Source organism: Epinephelus fuscoguttatus, linkage group LG12 (genome assembly GCF_011397635.1).
Source record: "Epinephelus fuscoguttatus linkage group LG12, E.fuscoguttatus.final_Chr_v1".
Taxonomy (NCBI): Eukaryota; Metazoa; Chordata; class Actinopteri; order Perciformes; family Serranidae; genus Epinephelus; species Epinephelus fuscoguttatus.
Window position 1 is genome coordinate 24,884,166 of NC_064763.1, and position 18,768 is coordinate 24,902,933.

At 40.1% G+C, this 18,768-nt stretch overlaps 1 protein-coding gene across 2 annotated transcripts in view; it reads right to left on the reverse strand.

Annotated features, from left to right (window-relative positions):
- klhl13 (kelch-like family member 13) overlaps nt 1-18,768 on the reverse strand; it is a 50,066-nt gene that overhangs the window by 19,963 nt on the left and 11,335 nt on the right. For both annotated transcript variants that reach the window (XM_049592328.1, XM_049592329.1), the window contains one exon: nt 1,698-1,839. In XM_049592328.1, coding sequence (XP_049448285.1) covers nt 1,698-1,839 — 142 coding nt within the window. The remainder of the gene's footprint in view (nt 1-1,697; nt 1,840-18,768) is intronic.

Below are 18,768 nucleotides of genomic sequence, written 5' to 3' on the forward strand. Positions count from 1 at the left end.
CATTAATAGCATGCAAGAGTCCTAAAACACTATATATTAGTTAGCGGTTTTGCACTTCCAGGTCCCTTGTCTCAAAGTCAATGGTTTTCTAGAATGGGTTTTTGGTTGATGCCTGAAATAAGGTCTGCAGTTCACACTAGCTTAACAAATTTTTACCTTTTCGTTCTATGACTTAAAATACATCATGCTTTTACATTTCTTAAAAAATGTGGTTGTGGCTAAATGACACTACAGAGATTGTCTGGGACATTAAACGTCCAACCCTTACAGCCTTGTTGTGGTGGTGACTATTAAGTTATGTGACCACGGTGTGGTTCATTTACAGCCTAATGTTAGCTTTTTACTTCTGGCGATTGCATCGACGCCTCAAAAATCATGAAAGTGGTGTTCATTTGTAAAGATTAAGCATCATAAACTTTTGTTTGCCACAGAGCTTATTTTCTGCAATAATCCCATTGGATTTTTGTTGAGGGAATCATGGAGATGCTAACTCCCAGGTTGGCCTACAAAAAAAAAGTCCCCCCTGCAGCGATCTATTAGCATACTACAACAACTCAAAGTCCTGTGATGATCAATGGGAGATTTTCAGTTGGTGCCGCTTCCAAATGCACCAGCTAAATGAACGTGCTAACTAACTGTGGCTACAGGGCGTAAGATCAGATGGGATGGCCTAGAAAAAATCATTATCATTCCCTTACTGTGCTCTGACACCGAGAGATTAATGTGCAGCAAAAGCAGCCAACAGCCATTCATTTTCAATGAGATCTGGTGACGAAGGGCAGTCATTGCTGTGGCAGCAGCAAACAGCGCAATGCCAGCATCCACTACAACAACTTGAGGCTGATTTTTACTTTATGCAAATTGGTAGTGACACGCTAAAGCGGCCACCAAGCACAGATTGGAAGTGTATGCCATCATACAGTATCTTGTTTTGTTAGATGAAATCTGTAACTTTTAAGAATAATTGCCCTAAACAATCCCTTATTATGGTTTCCATTTTTTTGCCATGTATCTATTATATATATTACAACATGTACAATTTTTAATCCTCAATTATTAACTGTTTAACTCACTGCTTCTCCTTAACGGTTTTGATAGATTATTCAGTTCTCTGCTGCATGGAAGCTGTTGTTCTTATTCATTTTATGAGCACGGCCAACATTAAAAGCTGAGATACACTTCAATGAGAGGGTGTGTTTGTGTTAACAATATGATTTTATGCGCTTTAATTCCTGCTTTAAATATATACACATTTTTTGGGAAGAAAGTAGGTCACTTCAAGAACTTAAAATGAAAAATTAAAAGAATTATTTTCTGTTACATTCTCCAGCAGCAGCATTTCATAATATTCTTATTGTGCTCACTCTTCATATCAAATTACACAGAAACCAAATCCCAAAAGCTTTTGGCTAATCACTGGAATACTGTCTAAGCTATTAAAATTTTATCCTGTAATTCATGCCATGCTCTTCGACGTAGTTTTGATTGTGCAAATTAACCAGTTTGTAGTCTTGTAGTAGGCGTAGATTAACTTGGATAGAGACTGATCTCATTTCAAAAGCAATGGGAACAAATCTGAATTACTGCATCACCAGCCTGCACTCAGCAGGACCTCTAAAAGAACAATAAAGAAACATGAAAACATTATTGCCAGCTAATGATGGTGTATGACTTAACATTCTGAACTGAACTCTCACCTGAAGAACCACTGAGCTGTGCGTGTTGCTTGTGAAAAAACGAGTGTTTCCAGTCTTTGATGCCTGAAGGTGAGCAGAGATGCCCATATCACCATAGCCCAGAGCAACTTTCATGTGAGCGTCGTCGTCCTCCACGAGGGATCTATTAGGAAAAAGGGAGACAAGTTTTCACTTCAAAACGGGTAGCAAAAACATGTTTCCATCTAATTTTAGCTTCCGGAAAGTAGGACAGAGAAGTTTTCAAAGTGACACTACTTAAGGACATATTGGGTGGTGGTAGCCTAATTGTTAGACAAATTGTCACCTAAAAGTTGCAGATCTGCAACTCTGGAGCAGCTGGAAAAACTGTGGCAGGGGGAGTGAACAAGAGCTTCTCTCCATTCCCAAAGTGCTTTTGGGCAAGAGTAGTAAGGCCACTAACTAGTCTTAAATATGACAACAAGCTGCTTCCAGATTTTGTAAAAAATAAATATTCCTCCTAGTTAAGAAGAGAAAGAAATGGACATAACAGTAAAGCAACTCCTCGAGACATCTCTAACATCTCAGAAACAGGAGCTCAGGATGGATTAGATAACATTAGCTGCAGAACATTTCTCTCTGTAACACCAGCTATGAATGTGATGTCTCTTATCAGCCATACGATCATTCAGAAGTCAGATGAGCAGGTTGTAAAATTTGAAATACCCCAGGTACTCAATAAACCGACAGTAAGTGCTTCATATCAGCAGTTATGTTGTGCCAGAATTCTGAGATGATGAAGCATAAACACACAAACTCTGACTTATTTGTAAAACAGACAGATGGATACGCTACAAGCAATGCATGTGTCAGGTATATAACCCAAACCACGGCTGCCAGCAGGGGGCCAGGAACGGTGGTGTTACTTGGTCAGTCCATTTAACAGTTTGGTCCAAAGCAAGTGATGTCAACAACTGAAATCTGCCATTGGTGTGTGAGTGTGCGCATGAATGTGAGTCAAATTGTAATGCCCTTGAGATAAACACGGTGTTCAAATACAACCATTTACAATTTGTACACAGTAAATATAAAAATTTAAAGAGCAATTTCCCCCAAAATGCATGGAACACATTCATGCTTACTGGATGATGAACCATCAGCTTCCATCTAGTGCCACCCTCGGGCTAAAATGTCAACTATAAAGGTAAGACGTATCATAAAATGTAATAGTCATATTGTCATAAAACTGGCATGAATAATTTGCAAATAGATAAGCTATTAAAATTCTAAATGACCTTTCCTCATGCTCCATGAGAAAGACCAGCTTTGCATTTTTCATGTTTGCTCCATCAACCACATCTGTATTGCAGGAGGTAATGAACATTGTGGCCTTTAGAGCCACCAGCGAGGCTTTAGGACCCAGGACATAAACAGTGCATCACAGAAAAATACCATCACGCCAAAGTATTTGCAAAATAAAAAAAGAAGGTGACACTGAAATGACTTAATTCAAGTTTATGCTTTACTGGGATTTTTGCAGAGCATTAAACTAAAATGATTGTGGAGGCTTATTGATAAACAGCCCATAAAGCTGTCTTTTTACATTTAGTGATACTCTGTGTTTCGACTCGAACAAGACACCGATGGGTGTGGAAGATTGCTCCTTCAATAAACCACACAGCTATGCGATGCATCATGTCTCTGAGTTAAATGAGGACATGAAATGAAATTAAGCTATTTTGAAATGGGCTGCACAGCACTGAAAAGATCATTAGTTTTCCGAAAAGCTGTGACTAAAATATAAAACTGCAAGACATTATTCCTCAGTCTTCGGCACTCAGGGGAAAAAAAAACAACTCAGGAGACAAAAGACTGCTAATGATGACTGATGTAAATGATAGTTTGGTTTCAAGATGTGTAATTGATTTATAATGCAGCAACAGCCTTCTACTCAGAAGAACTTAATATTAGTGTGTCTCATCTGTATAGTCCCATTTTTATGATATTCCTGTGCTCTAGGGCAGTCTAACTAAAAATGTAACGTAAAGTCCTTAAATGCTCCACAGAGAGTGAACGTGGAAAGCGAGTGTGACTCAGAGCCCCAAGGGGAATACTCTCGGGGATATGGGTACATTTTGCACTGACAAAACTGACATTAGAGAATGAAGCTCATTTGGGTAAACAGTCTGTGGATCAACACAATCAGCCAAGCATTTGTCATCTGCCATCAAACAGCGTTACTGTCTCTAAAGGTTATATCATAAGCAAACAATGTTGATTGCACTGCTTTTGATTTTGATGCCAAGCTCCTGTGTACCTATTTTCAAAAGTGAGATTGCCACCTCTATTAAAAAAAGGGCCGGCCATGGTGTCAATAATGTTATCTGTTAAATACATAAACCATTTCTCGAGAAGCAAGGACAGTTTACCTGAGCCAGGTGGGTACCTTCTATGGATGTAACACCAAAAGGAATGACTTGTGACTTATAATGAGTGTGCTTCACGTCAATAAAGTACCATAGCCTGCTCCATTTTGGTAAGAGGTGATTCACAGACAGAGGGTGCTACACAACACAATGGCCCACAAAGACCAGCGTTTCACCCACTGAACGGAAACCAAGCATAAAATATTACAACTATTCTCCATGCGATATATAGAGATGACAGACCAATCACCGAATGTGGCATGTGAGACTTGAAAGGCGCTCATTTTCAGATGTAGATTGGCCTGGTTTTGATAAAATATTCTTTTACAAAAATGTCTGGCTCAGCATAACAGTAAATCTGTGTCTTCAAACAGGCCCATGAGCAGGCAGCACTTGTCAGATGTTGAAGACTAATGGTTTTTGGGTGGACTATTTATATAATGAAGTAATTCTGAAGTCCTTGTGTGGATGAATACTTGAGTGTTTTTTGTGGTTAGCAGAGTGGTTTTATCATTTGTAAGTAAATGTCCTCTGTGCTTTGAGTGGACGTTATTCAACATGTCTAAATAAATAATAGCTTTCAGATGGTAGATTAATGTCTGAAAATAATGAATTTGTTCGTTAATGCGGCAGATTTCAGCTAATAATCTGATGCACTGTAAAATCTGACAGGTTGATATTGCTTCAAAAAATTTAAGGAAAATGACTGCCTTGAAAAGTGTCAGTAAACATATATATTAAGGCTAATATTTTTATTTACTTACTTATTTACAACTTTAAGTTTCAAGGTGGTTTAGCATCACCAATCCTGTATCCGACCAAATGTCTCCCCTTCTGTTCCTGAGTTATGGCATTGCACAGCAGCCAGGAAAGTGTTTTTGCAGAATGTTATGATGTAAAGCTGATTTTTGGCCTTATGGATGTCAAATGTCCTATCATCATTTTAGCCTATCAAACATTTGTGTGAAATTTTGTCACAATTGGCGTTTGAATTATGGCCAAAAAACATACTTTGTGATTTCACAGTGACCTTGACATTTGACCATCAAAATCTAATCCGTTCATTGTGGAGTCCAAGTGGACATTTGTGCCAAATTATAAGTAATTTCCTTGAGGTTTTCTTGAGATATCGCATTCACAAGAATGGGACGGACGGTCACCCCAAAAACACAATGCTTCCTGCCACGGCTATTGCTGGCACGAAGGCATAAACATCACTGCTTTCTCCTCACTGCTGACGACAGTGACACTAAGATAGGACAACTTATTATTTTCAGGCGCAGGAGGACATACATGCCAACGAAGAACTTGCTGAGAACGTCTCATAAAAATATTTTTTCACCTGTCACACTCCCTGTACTTCAAACCTTTCAGTGCGACTATTCCTTCTATAACAGTAATCACATATAATGTTATGTATATCTGTAAGTGTTTATGTAACCGATGTACTTAATGGTGAACTATTTCCATACGGGTCTATCATTAAGAGTAATCAGGCATAATGGTTAGTACATCTGTTACATAAAGACTCCTCTGCCTGTCTGTTCTTTCAAAGGTAGCACACCATGACATATCTGATTAGAAACAGTGTCAGTAATTTGTTAATAACTTGACAATTCTGACAGAGATCACGACCACAACGCTATTAATAAATGGGATACTGAAAACAGAAAAGAGCTTGGAATTATTTGAATACAATTTAAAAAGGGATTGAGGAGATTTGATATTGAATATAGACATCATATCTGCACACAGCTAGACAGACAATTGTCCACAAAGGCTCAGGATAAAGTTACACTAATGGTTGAATCACTAATTTATGCCAGGTTGATGATTTAGGGTCTGTAAGAGCAGCAGAAACTTGCGCTTTAGCCTGCTTTGTTTAGGAAAAGGACAATGGAAGGTAATGTTCGCAGTGTCCGCATTAATATGAGACTGTCATGTTTTTATTAATCATCTTTTAAGTGAATGTTGCACTATGATTGGTTAACTTTACAGACTGAAAGAGAATGCTGGAAGTTGTTCTTTATGCTATGCTGTATGAAAACAAAAGAGAACATAATGTTGTAAATGCATAATGACTACTTTTTTTGCAAAGTTGTGAGTCACAATTGTCTAAGGTCGGTTAGAGGTGAAAAACATTTGTTAAATAGACATGTCAACACTGCTTTGGGCTGCATAATCTGGTTAGAAAAGTAACTGAGAGAAAAAAGTTATCCGGCCACTTTATCTTCAGAATTGTAGGATGAAAACTTTCCATTTCTTTCCTTTAAAAGAAACTTCACTTTGGGGCTCTGATACTCTGAGCCGACCTCAAAGCCGACAAAGGCTGACTGATCAAACGTTTTGTGTCACCTCACGTCGCCTCACATCTTTGCACTTGAACACACCGCTAAGACTTCAGCCGACTATCAGTCCACTGCAGTCTCTTTTCAAGACTTTAACGATTAGGCCAAAGACATCTGGGGCATATGATGGATAAACATTAAGAGAAGGTCAGGTTGAAATCTAATTGTCATTCCTTTCACATGCTGTACAGAAACTGAGGAACAGGTAGGAAGACCAATGAGGATACATCCACAACAAAGGCAAAAATAAGCACAAATACATAGAGAGTTCTGCTACCACGAGAGGTAAGGAAAGAAACAACTCTATGACCTAGGGCACACATGCTTAAGGTCTACTACATATAAATATTAATGATCAATAATTAAAGGTGCAATGTGTAAGATATGGCCAGAGGTTTAGTTTAAAAGATTAAAAAAAATGAGCTATTATCAACAGAATGTGAAGAACAGTTGTGACGTTATGTCACAGGCGTTTATCTGACACGTCCTGTCTTGTAATACCACCTGTACCTCAACACGTGATAGTGAGTCAACGAAGCATCCAGTCTGCCCTCAGTCTAACATGAGAGGACAAAGAAGTAAAGCTACCTGGAGGGCTTGTCAATAGGGTTGGGCAACTGAATGAATCTATTGGCTATGGGTGACTGTTTGAGTACATCACTGGTTGCTTTTTGGGGGGCGATGTTGTTATCTTATTTGGTAACTGAAGGGTCTGCCTCCCAAGAACGAGTGAGAGCTGCAGCTTAGCGGGAAGAATTGGAAAGCGAGAGACAGCAGGGGGAAACAGCATGTAGATCCAGCATATTTTCGCATCTAGACGGGTGAATTAGGTGTTATTTTGGCCAAGCTAGAGCTGGTGGTTGTTGGAACAGTGGAAAGATTATCCAAGACAGTTTTGGTGAGTTTTATTATGTGGCTATTGAGTTTGAATTAAGTATGTTTTTCCAGTGAGTTAACAAGACTTAGTTTGGGGAAAGAGAGAATGTAAAATTCAGGAGGTGTAAGAGCAGGACTCAACGAAATCAACTGCCCGAAGTATAATGTCAGATTGACTAGTAAATCCCAGGCAAGTGAGGTTTGTGAGTTTATTTTGTTTATTTTATAGATTAAAAAAAGCTTGTGGGAACAAATCAGGGAATTGTTTTAAATGCAGAACAACAGATGTATTATTCCATGCATTTTGGGAATGTAGCAGAATTCAGAGAGTTAAGTTTGAAATAGACCCTTGGTTATCAGACATATTGGGTGTAAAATTCAATTTTAATCCCGCAATTTGTATAATACAGGACATGTTGCATGACACTGAGGTTTCCACGGATTTGGATTGCTCTATTTTCTTCAATTGTATTAAAGAAACTTACACTCCAAGATAGGAAATCCACTCACCCTCCTACACTAATTCATTAGAAATATGAAATGTGCTATTATTTGAATATGGAAAAGACAAAAGCCATGGAAAAGAACAAATTAACTTAATTTAAAAACATATGGGGAGAAACGTCATTGAGCATTGAGCCCATGAAGAAAGAGGAAAAAGAATGGTCCATTTACTCAAATCTAATTTGTGGTTTTATATTGTTTTACTTCCCTTACTTCCTTTTTCAATTTAGTTTTGTTTTTTTGTTAACATTGTGCAACTTAGTTTTGTTACAATGGAAAGTATTTATTATATTATTATATTATTATCATGATAAAAATCTCATTTAAAAAAAACAAGCTTAGAGAGCTAGTACCAGTTGGCTTAGAGTTGAAAAGCTGCCCATTATTCGTTTGGAGCATGTGGCCAGGTATTACACATTGCACCTTTAAATACAGCACCATTTCTAAAATGATGATGAGAGGATGGGATTGTAATAAGCTACACTTTACAAGGAGATGATCATGTACCACGTCTACTAGGAAATTTTGTGAGCACCACCACAAAAAGCTGAGGAACTGGCACGGCGTACACAGTGGTCACAATCACACTGACACACAGCACAGGCGATGTACTGGCACATTTACCCCGTCAGGTGGTAAGTCGGACAGGCAGCGAGGAGAGAGTGGGTTGTCCAAACCACAAAGGAGTGTTGGTGGCTGCCGGAACGAAACAAAAAAAGACAACAGCTACAGCATCCCACATAAAAGTTCTGCTCTTCTCAAAGACACTAGAGAACCCGGAGACTGAATCTCTAGCTGTGTTTGTGGCGTGTTTGTAGATAATTAATGACTAAGACATTACTGCAGTTCAACACTGACCAATGCAAAAAAAATGTATTAAACATCAAAGTATATATCACAATCTATTAGGCTTAGGATATCTTTTAGGTCTGTTTTATGTGTTTTAATAGTTTGATAGTTATTTTAAAAAATGATTGAAGAAGTCATTTAAAAAATTAACATAAACCTTCGGATACATTGATAAAAAAACACTTTTGCCGTAACATAATTAATTCTGTTTGAAAAGCTTTCATGAGTTTAATGATTAACAAATGTCACTGTTTAATTTGATAAATTACCATCACCATTCAACTCCACAAAATAGGGCCTCGGATGTTTAAGTTTCATAATTATAAGGATGAAATCAATATAAACCTTCACATCAAACAATGCATTATGATACATACTACTGTCAGATGGATTCAATTAGGGGGAATTAAAATGACAGACGAAGATAAAAGCCCTTCCTTTTTTGGGTTTAATGAAAAAACAACAATACTTAATCTTTGTCTTATACATTTTATCCTAGATTAGTGGTTGGTACATTGATAGTACCAATTATATTGGAGAGGGGACACCATTTAATGTGTCTGGTTATGGTACAGATGATGAATTTCAGTTTTAAGGTTCTAATCTTAACAAATCCTGGCAGTTGGTGCAGATACATGGAAAGAAACGCAAAACCTGAGATAAATTCGGAGTGCAGCAATTTCTCATGTTTACATTTGCTCTCACAGCCTGTTACAGTTTATGGCTTTTTCTTCCCCACAACAAGCACCGGAAAATACACTGTTAACTACGGCGGAAAGGACAAATAACAGGAATGCTCTGGATCCTATTTTCAGGTCAGTGACACTTTATTTTCACCTATTTAGATTCTGAGCAGGGCTGGTGGAAAAGGGAGGGCCAGAGGAAATATTAAAAAGCACAGGGGGAAGCCGGAGGATTGAAAAAGAAGTCATGAAAAAACAAGGGTGGCAGTCTATCCAGTCCTTTCATGTCAGTAAAAAGCTTAAAAACATCCTTCCACCAATGACAGTTCAGGAAGCTGAAGTCAACTTGGCTTTTTCCCTGGGATGACAGTGGAAGGGTCTTAAAAGATTAATGAGTATAGCTTTGCTGCCTCGTCATGCTTAGCCATGCATTGATAGAAACTTCATTAAATCTCATCTATTTCAGGTTGGGAACATCTGAAAGAGTAATGTCATGGTTTGTGGAGCAAAACATAGAATGTGCGTGGTGAAATTTACTGGAAAATACTTCTACACCCATGTTTAATACATACATGCTAAAGGACTGAGTCACAGTTTTTCAATCTTAAACGTCTCGTTCATCTTTTCTGACATGAGAAACAAATTCAGAGCCCTGTGATACCTGAGATATGATTTATTACCGGTCGGTTAAATGTTAGCAAGATGTAGGGGAATACTGATGTAGCTTAAGTCTTCACTGTATCAGTTCCTGGGCCCTGCTTCGAAAGGACTGCTTACTCACAGGAGACAGGAAGAATACCCCCCCAGAAAAGCAAGATTTCTGAAATAAAATGGATGCAGTGCTAATGAAAAATTGATTGCAGGCCATTAGTCTTGGAATATTTCTTGTACAACCTGCATTACACAGACATTTGAAAGTTTCATTCCTGTCTTTAGTCGCTTACAGCTACTGTGGACCAATGTGACATTGTTTTCACAGGAACAGAGGAAGAGCCTGAGAGCAAAGAAGACAATGAGGCAGCAGTGGAAGTGGCTGAGCAGCAAAAAAATATTTTTTACACATATATGTGTAAAAATGATACCTCTGCCCCACTAACAAAAAGACCACAAGACTTCTACGATCCAGCTGGTGATCACAGAACCAGTGCCGTTGTAAACATTCAGGGCTCAGAGGGACTTGGGGGGCATGTTCCCCCATGGAGATTTTGTCCCTTTATGGCAGCTGTATGCACTATTTTTCAAGCCATTTAAGATAATATAACGCCTAAAACACACACATTTGTATCTAATTGTTCTCCAGCTGTCTTCATTATCCTGAAACCATGACACACAAGTGCTGAGGATGACTAATTTTCACTCCTGCCACCTTTAAAGAGGCAAAACTTTTCTGATGCTACTATTTTTAAGTTACATAACATAGGTAAGGTAGTAATTTGGCATAAACAACACTGCTGATCTTGAAACCTATTTTTGTTACACTATGCTGAAGTAGACTTCACAGAATGACTGTTCAGCTGACAAATCTGCTACGTTTGAATCCTTGCCATAATAATCTGGGCCGCTCTAATTACAAATCAAGAATCCCCGACAATGCCAAGTAAATGCGGTCTTCCTTATTCTGAATTGAATATTAGGCCAACAGAAGAACATTTACTCAATTATATTAGATTTCTTCGGGGAATAGCACAGATTCAAGGCTTTTCAGAAAACACTCAGGGCTGGAGCCCCCGCCCAATTCTATAGCTGATAACTGTTAACTAATAAAGATGAAAAGGCAGCAAAACTTCCTTTCATTTTATAGATGTAGTTGACTAATGTATGTAAACCAACCACTGTAGTAACAGTTGTTACTAGGGATGCATGAATTGGACTTTTTTTGCTGATATCCAATATGCTGTTATGTAACAACTCATTTGACCAATAGCCGATATCGATATATCCCCTTTTCCTGACCTAATTTTACTGATCATCAAGTCTCTTCTGTCATGGAACGGACATCATATTATGCATGCATACTCTTATCATGACGGCCCACCAGCAGATGGAGACATGAAATATATTACTTTTCAACATATGTAATATTCATTCATTGTGCAAAGTAAGAAAAAGCATGTTGGCCAATTACGATAGTTCATTTTAAAGCTGATATTGACTGATACTGATGATGTACCGATGTTCTTAGCATGTTGGCCGATTCCAATATTTCATTTAAAGCCATTATCAGCCGATACCGATGATAAGCCAAAATTATCGTGCATCCTTAGTTGTTACAGTCCAGTGTAGTCAGTGCAAGAGTGTTAATTCTATCTTGCCCAGTCAACGGACTGCAGTGTTTCTAGCTCCACCTTTTAAGGCCCGTTTCCACTGAAGAAGTTCCTGGTACTATATGGGGGGCAGGAACTACCACATGAACGTCCTCTCACTCGGCCCTCTCAACTACCATGTCTCCACTGAGAGAGCGGAGTAGGAGGAAGGTTCCTGTACATGAGCCTGAGTCTCCAGAGGGTCCCCTTGCTGTGGAAGACATCCTGCCTCATTCCTGTGCCAAAGATGTCACGTCCCAGTGGCTCCAAGGACTACAGACCCGTGGCATTGACCTCGCACATCATGAAGACCCTGGAGAGACTCGTCTTGGAGCAGCTCCGGCCCATGGTCAAGTCACTTTTGGACCCCCTCCAGTTCGCCTATCAGCCCCGACTTGGAGTTGAGGACGCCATCATCTCCCTGCTCAACCACGTCTACGCCCATTTGGATAAGCTGACGAGCACTGTGAGGGTCATGTTTTTTGATTTCTCTAGTGCGTTGAACACCATACGTCCAGCTCTACTGGGTGACAAGCTGACAGCAATGCAGGTGGATGCCCCCCCTGGTGTCCTGGATTGTAGAATACTTGACTGGCAGACCACAGTATGTGCACTTGCAACGCTGTGTGTCAGACAGAGTGGTCAGCAAGACCGGGGCCCCGCAGGGGACTGTCCTCTCTCCCTTCCTCTTCACCCTCTACACCACGGACTTCAGCTATTGCACTGAGACCTGCCATCTTCAGAAGTTTTCTGATGACTCTGCTATAGTTGGATGTATCAGCAAGGGTGATGAGGATGAGTACAGGGCTGTTGTGGATAACTTTGTCACATGGTGTGAGCAGAACCATCTGCAGCTCAACGTGGCAAAGACAAAGGAACTGGCTGTGGATCTGAGGAGGACCAAGACATCAGTGACCCCTGTTTCCATCCAGGGGGATCAGTGTAGACATTGTGGAGGACTATAAGTACCTGGGGGTACACATTGACAATAAACTGGACTGGGTTAAGAACACTAACGCTCTCTACAGGAAGGGCCAGAGCCGTCTCTATTTTCTGAGGCGACTGAGGTCCTTCAACATCTGCCGGACTATGCTCAGGATCTTCTATGAGTCTGTGGTGGCCAGTGCTATCCTCTATGCTGTTGTGTGCTGGGGCAGCAGGCTGAGGGTGGCGGACGCCAACAGACTCAACAAACTGATCCGCAAGGCCAGTGACTTTGTGGGAATGGAGTGTGACTCTCTGATGGTGGTGTCAGAGAGGAGGATGCTGTCTAAGCTACGAACTATCTTGGACAATGTCTCACACCCACTCCACCATGTGCTGGTCAGGCACAAGAGTACTTTCAGTGGGAGACTCATACCACCTAAATGTACCACTGAGCGTCACAGGAAATCATTCCTGCCTGTGGCCATCAAACTGTACAACTCCTCCCTCTGAGAGGCCCTGAGACTTTTTCACACACTGCAATAATCTAATTTAACTTGTGCAATAACCCCATTCACCCAGACTGTATATATTCTGTTTGTGTAAATAATCTTGTTCAGTTTACGGGGGTGATTCCTGCGGTGGAGACACGCACCAATGGCGCCGGGCCCGGTAAATTACCCCGAAGTTCCTGCGGTGGAAACAGGCTTTTAGTATCCGATCAGTGTGCTGGATACCTTAACAGAAGGGTGCTGACGAAATGGTATGGAATGGAGCGGTTCTGTTGGTACCATCCACAACTTTTGACAATGAAAATGCAAAAACAAGTGCTCTAATGTGTAACGATGCAAACAAAACTGAGCTGGACTGCCTGATAGGAAGGAGGGTCTAGGCTACACACAAAAAACAGAAAGGCATAAGAAAAGATGATAAATTGCAAGGAAACAAAAATAAAGGCAACTCTCTGAAGTGAGTCTCCCTAAGAGTGTCTTTTCAATCACCGAACAGAGCAATGCAATAAAGCTACATGTTGACCAGCTTCTACTCCTGAGGACAAAAAGATCTTATGACATAGTACTGCTCAGGAAAATGAAGAAAATAAAAATCCCTGTCAATGTAAAAGAACCTGATACAATGGCCCATGAAACTTGGTGTTAAATTCATTCTTATAGTTGTAAGAAAAATGGAGATTTTAGAAACACCTTCTGGTACAATTTAACATAATACATCTGTAACACAGACCAAGACTGCAGCCTCAAAAATTACTATAGCAACGATGCGGCAGCAGCAACAGCGCTGTGGCTCGAACTGAAGCCCAATTAGGAAACGTCCAGTATAGCATCACCTGGATTTCTAATACTGCAGAGGATGTCTGTGGCTATCATTTCAAAGCATAATTTTCATACTTCTAAGTGAACTAAACACTTACATCAAACTACAAACCTATCAACATACAGTATATTGCATTCTAGTATACAAGTATGCTTCAGTTCAGCAGCTGCTTCTCAAGCATTCCTGCACCAGCAACACCTTTTTCCCCTTCAACTCAGCTGAAAAATTAACTGAGAGAGAAATCCTCTCAACATTTCAGAGAATCGGGTGAAGCTCTTGTTTCGCTTTCCCTACCACCACACAGCGAGAAACAGTAGGGCAAAGAAAAGGAGGTAGTTGCTAGGTCTTAAAATTCTCCTCTCATACCGTCTCCTATTCTATCAAACAGACTTTGGTGCATCTAAAATGTGACAACAGGTCTGGTGGATAGATTGCAATATGAAAATGTGAACACGTTCATCGTGTAATAATGAATACAGCCACTTTTTGAAATGAGCCATGATCTTTTTCATTTTGTTTTTCGTCCATTCATGGAGTTCCAGTAAAAAGGAAGCGATCACTTATCAGACCATTGCAAACATCTGTGTTCCATGTGTCTGACAAATGTTGTTTGCTCTGCTCATTATGATGAAAATTGGCACTTCCCTAATTAATACTCAGGCTTAACCAACTGAATGGATGGTTGCAATGTGCTATTCACAGACTCTTTTAAGCGCTGGAAATCACACATGCAATTCCGATTTAAAAATAGATTAACATGGAAAATACAAGTTTTAACAGAGCTGTTGTAAACTGAAAAGGGTTATTTTGAGTAGAGAAAAAACAGGGGTATTTCTGAGAACATGTCTTTGAGCTTCAATAAAAGAGCAATGAAAATCTGTGAACATGTGAAAACAACCCCCCAGGGTGTCACAAAGTATATGCTAACAGCTATGTGAATTGCATGAAGCGTCTGTATTTAGTGATCATGTTGTTGCACTGTGTTAAGCATTATGTCCACTGTTATTCCCAAAGTATTTGCAGCTCAGTCTCCGCAGGACAAACTATCCACAATCTCCAGATAATTGCTCCAATCATTGCTAATAATCTTAGCAGCCTGTACGCTATAATGAGTCTGTAATTACACTTTATAATCAAAGAGCACTTTAAGGTCAAGGCTTTGAAATCAAAAAGGGCCTGGGAGTTTCTAAGTACCATCCTAAAGTTTAAAAAACACAGCTTCAGGCTTCACCACAAGTGGTTAAGCCACACGAGCTTCATAACGTGGATGCGTGTGGGTGGAGCGGACAATCTGTCAACATGTACCAAATGCTAAATCAACCTGAGAGATGCTGTACGAAGGAACACGACCCAGCTGAGTATGTGTAAATCAAAAAGGACAACTACAGCCAGAATAATACTAATTTTGGAGGAAAGCTTGCTTTACTTTTTTTTTTTTAGAAATAGCTACAAATATGCAGAATCCTGAGACTGAACACAAAGGCCAGAGATGTGTCAAAGCAATAGGGAATAAGAAGTGTCAGCATAATTTCGCCTGGACTCAAATAAGTACAGAGGCATAGCTTTGCATACAAAGGGGCTTAATGGTTCACTATCTAAACAGGGACGCACAATTAATTGCAGATCCCTCCACCATCATGTAGGTCAGCAATATTGAAGTTTTTATATATTTTTAATTCCCCTGACTGTCCGTATGTGGTACACCTTCCATTATGTGGGGCCAATTACAACCCCTGAGTTCTCAATATGCAACTATATAAGTAGAGCAAACACACTGTGGGAGAAGCTTCAAAGGGAATAAGTATACAAGCATACAAGCTATGAGTAGTAAGCAAGGGTAAAAAATAGTGTAATAATAGAGCGCCGGCCTCCGGGGCTGAAATAGGAAACCAACATGAAGTGCCAAAAACTGCAGTTCCTCGAAAGCCCACATGAGGCTGGTTCCAAGAGTGAGGCAACACTTGTAGACCCCCATGTTAAAATGCCCAAATTTACAGCAGAAATAAACATGTTTACAGCCTGGTAAAACACCTGCAGAGGGGGTCTTTGTCTTTTTCATAAAACTCGCCTGTTTCAGTGTCATTAAGTCTTAAAGTTATGCATAATTAAGGGCATGGCCACTTTGAGTGACACTTGGGTGCTATCCGTTGATGAGTTGCTACCAAAGGCCCTTTTTAAACAGAACTGTGCAAATTTGCAGGAAAGCCCAATCAGTCTTCGTTCAGCATTGGCAGTATAAAAACAAAATTGGGGAGTGCAGCAAAATGCCGCCTGCCTACTTTTGTTTATACAGAATGCGCCTTTTTCGGGGCAATGGGGGGCTTGAGCAAGTAACAAAACATGTAGCTCAGCGTGTGACGTAAACAGTGACGTGGGAGGGAAGCCGCGGCTGGTCAGTCCTTCGGCAATTCTCTCATAAGTCGGCCCGTTCTTCACCGTTCCTGTCATCTGACGGTTAATGGCCTCTTCGTTTGCGAGGACAAGGAGGGCGCGCAGTTCCTTGTCTCTCCAGTTGCTCATCTTTACAGTGTCTGTCAGGTTTGCGTTTCTCTCTTGCTACTAGCTGCTCGCTAATTCTTGCTATCAGCTGTTTCCTGTTTATCCGTCGCCAGTGGCTCGCGTGTGTGGCGTCATCAACAGCTCCTCCCACAAGTCTTCAACAGCCCCTCCCCTCCTGTTGTGGTAGGCCACCTTGGTCTTTTCAAACCAAAAAGGGTTCCACCAATATGACTACCCTACGAGGCAGCAAAATGGGCACCTCGGATCAACTTGCCAATCCGGCTCTGTGTGTCTAAACACTCGCAGCTTGCCGGCACAACGGCCACATTCGCAGAAAATCTGGCAGTGTAAAAGGGGCTATAGTGACACTGTTAGGCAGTTGGGAGACATTTTCCATAAGGGCTACAGCTGACACTGTTTAGTGTGCTTTCAGTTCATGAAAGTTAATTGTAACGTTTAGCATTAGGTCGTACAAAAGACCATCTGAGGAATCGGATGTTCAGTTTTCTGTTACATATGTTTTGTTTAAATGGTTTTAAGCCTCTTTTTCTGCTTAGCAACAATTAGCATTTGCATTATCACTGTTATCTATAGCTTTAAATTCACTGTGGTATCCAGGCTAGCAGCTAGCTTTATGGTCACTTCTGGCTCCAAAAGTCAAAAGACAGCGATGACTAAAATGTCAAAAATACAACATTTAAAAAAAAAAAAAAAAAAAACAAAAAACAGGATTCTATGAACCAATGGGTGACCTCACGATGGCTGTGTCCATTATTTTATACAATGGTATAAGAATGGAACTGGCAAAGAGTAAGTTAGTGCTGAAATGACCTGATGGTAGGGTCTGTGTTTAGTATGATGTACTGGTACCTCTGATGTAGACTGGATGCTGATATTTTTCCAGTCCAGTTGTAAAAACTGCAACAACAGTTATTTTTGCCAACGCAAAATGTAAGATTATTAATTCAATTCAATCAAATTTTGGCGAGGCAGCAGGTTTTTTTTATCAGACATAATGAAATCCCCTGACTGGTCAACCCTGTGGTGAAACTCTACCCACTTCATCTTAGTTTAGATTTGAGTAGGCAAGTGTGTGTGTGTGTGTGTGTGTGTGTGTGTGTGTGTGTGTGTGTGTGTGTGTGTGTGTGTGTGTATATGTGTGTGTGTGTGTGTGATGAGCACAGACATGACAGTCTCACCTGACTGAACTCTTCACTTGATGCTCTGCCAGCCAGACTGCCTGTGCCTCCCCTCTGGCCTTTCAATGAAAATAAATGATCCCCGTGTGGCTCTTGCATTTCGTACAAAATGGCCACAAGTCAGCAAGAACTTAATGTCCATTCCGAGGGGCAGGTAAATTAAAAGCTCCACCACAATGTTCTTAAGTTTATCATTTTTCCAGCATCAGAGCCCATGTGTCACACCAGAAAATGGACATCAAAACCACTACTCTCACTTAAAAACCCTGGCAGATGTTGCACTCAGGAAGAGGGGAATTACTCTGTGGTTTCAAGAAAACAATTAATCAAGCTCATTTAAAATGTTTTATGAAAATTATCATATTGTTTCACATCACTGTGATCAGTGACTTTCTAGCCAGGCATTTAGAGAGCATATTAATCATTCAATTATAATGCATTCATTTAAGAGCAGGCTGTTAAAGTAATTATCTGCCTTCCATTGAATGGGAGAAGCCAACACATTAGAATAAGACCCAAGCAACCAACAATACATCAAGAGGTTCTGACACCAGCCCCAAAAGGCATGTAGTCCAAATAATGTGTGCTACATCTTTAAGAATGTGCCGTTATCTTTACATTAATGTGTGAATGTGCGATTAAACTGTAGTTGCACTTTAGAGTACAATCATACAGTTGGCTGAGAACAGTTTCATGGTTTTAACATCTCTGCTGGCATATCAGCCCCGACACAGTCCAATTAACACATAAATCACATTGTGATATATCAGCGGAGACCCTCGAGTATCATTCCAGTTTTATGTATTTTTAAACGTAAAAAATGTCCTTCTTGTCGGATGATGTTCAAAGTAAATGAAAAATCCTCCAGCAAGAACCTCAGCTCTTATTCAGTTAGATATCAGCTGTCAAATCAACTGTTCCTATTAGATGGATTGTTTAATTGATTGAACAAATTAATGCAGCTTGGTAATGAAGTGGGTTTCAGAGAATGTAGACTAATGGGCCATTTACCTCAGAGACTGTAAAAATCATCTCATAGCAGCAGCACAGGGGGATTCAGCAGAAGGATTTGACGGCCACATGAGACATGTGAAGCATCTCCATTTCGCAAATATCTGTTAAAAAGACTTTCAAAGGTTTCATTTTACCTGTAGCTGTACAATCTGTGTG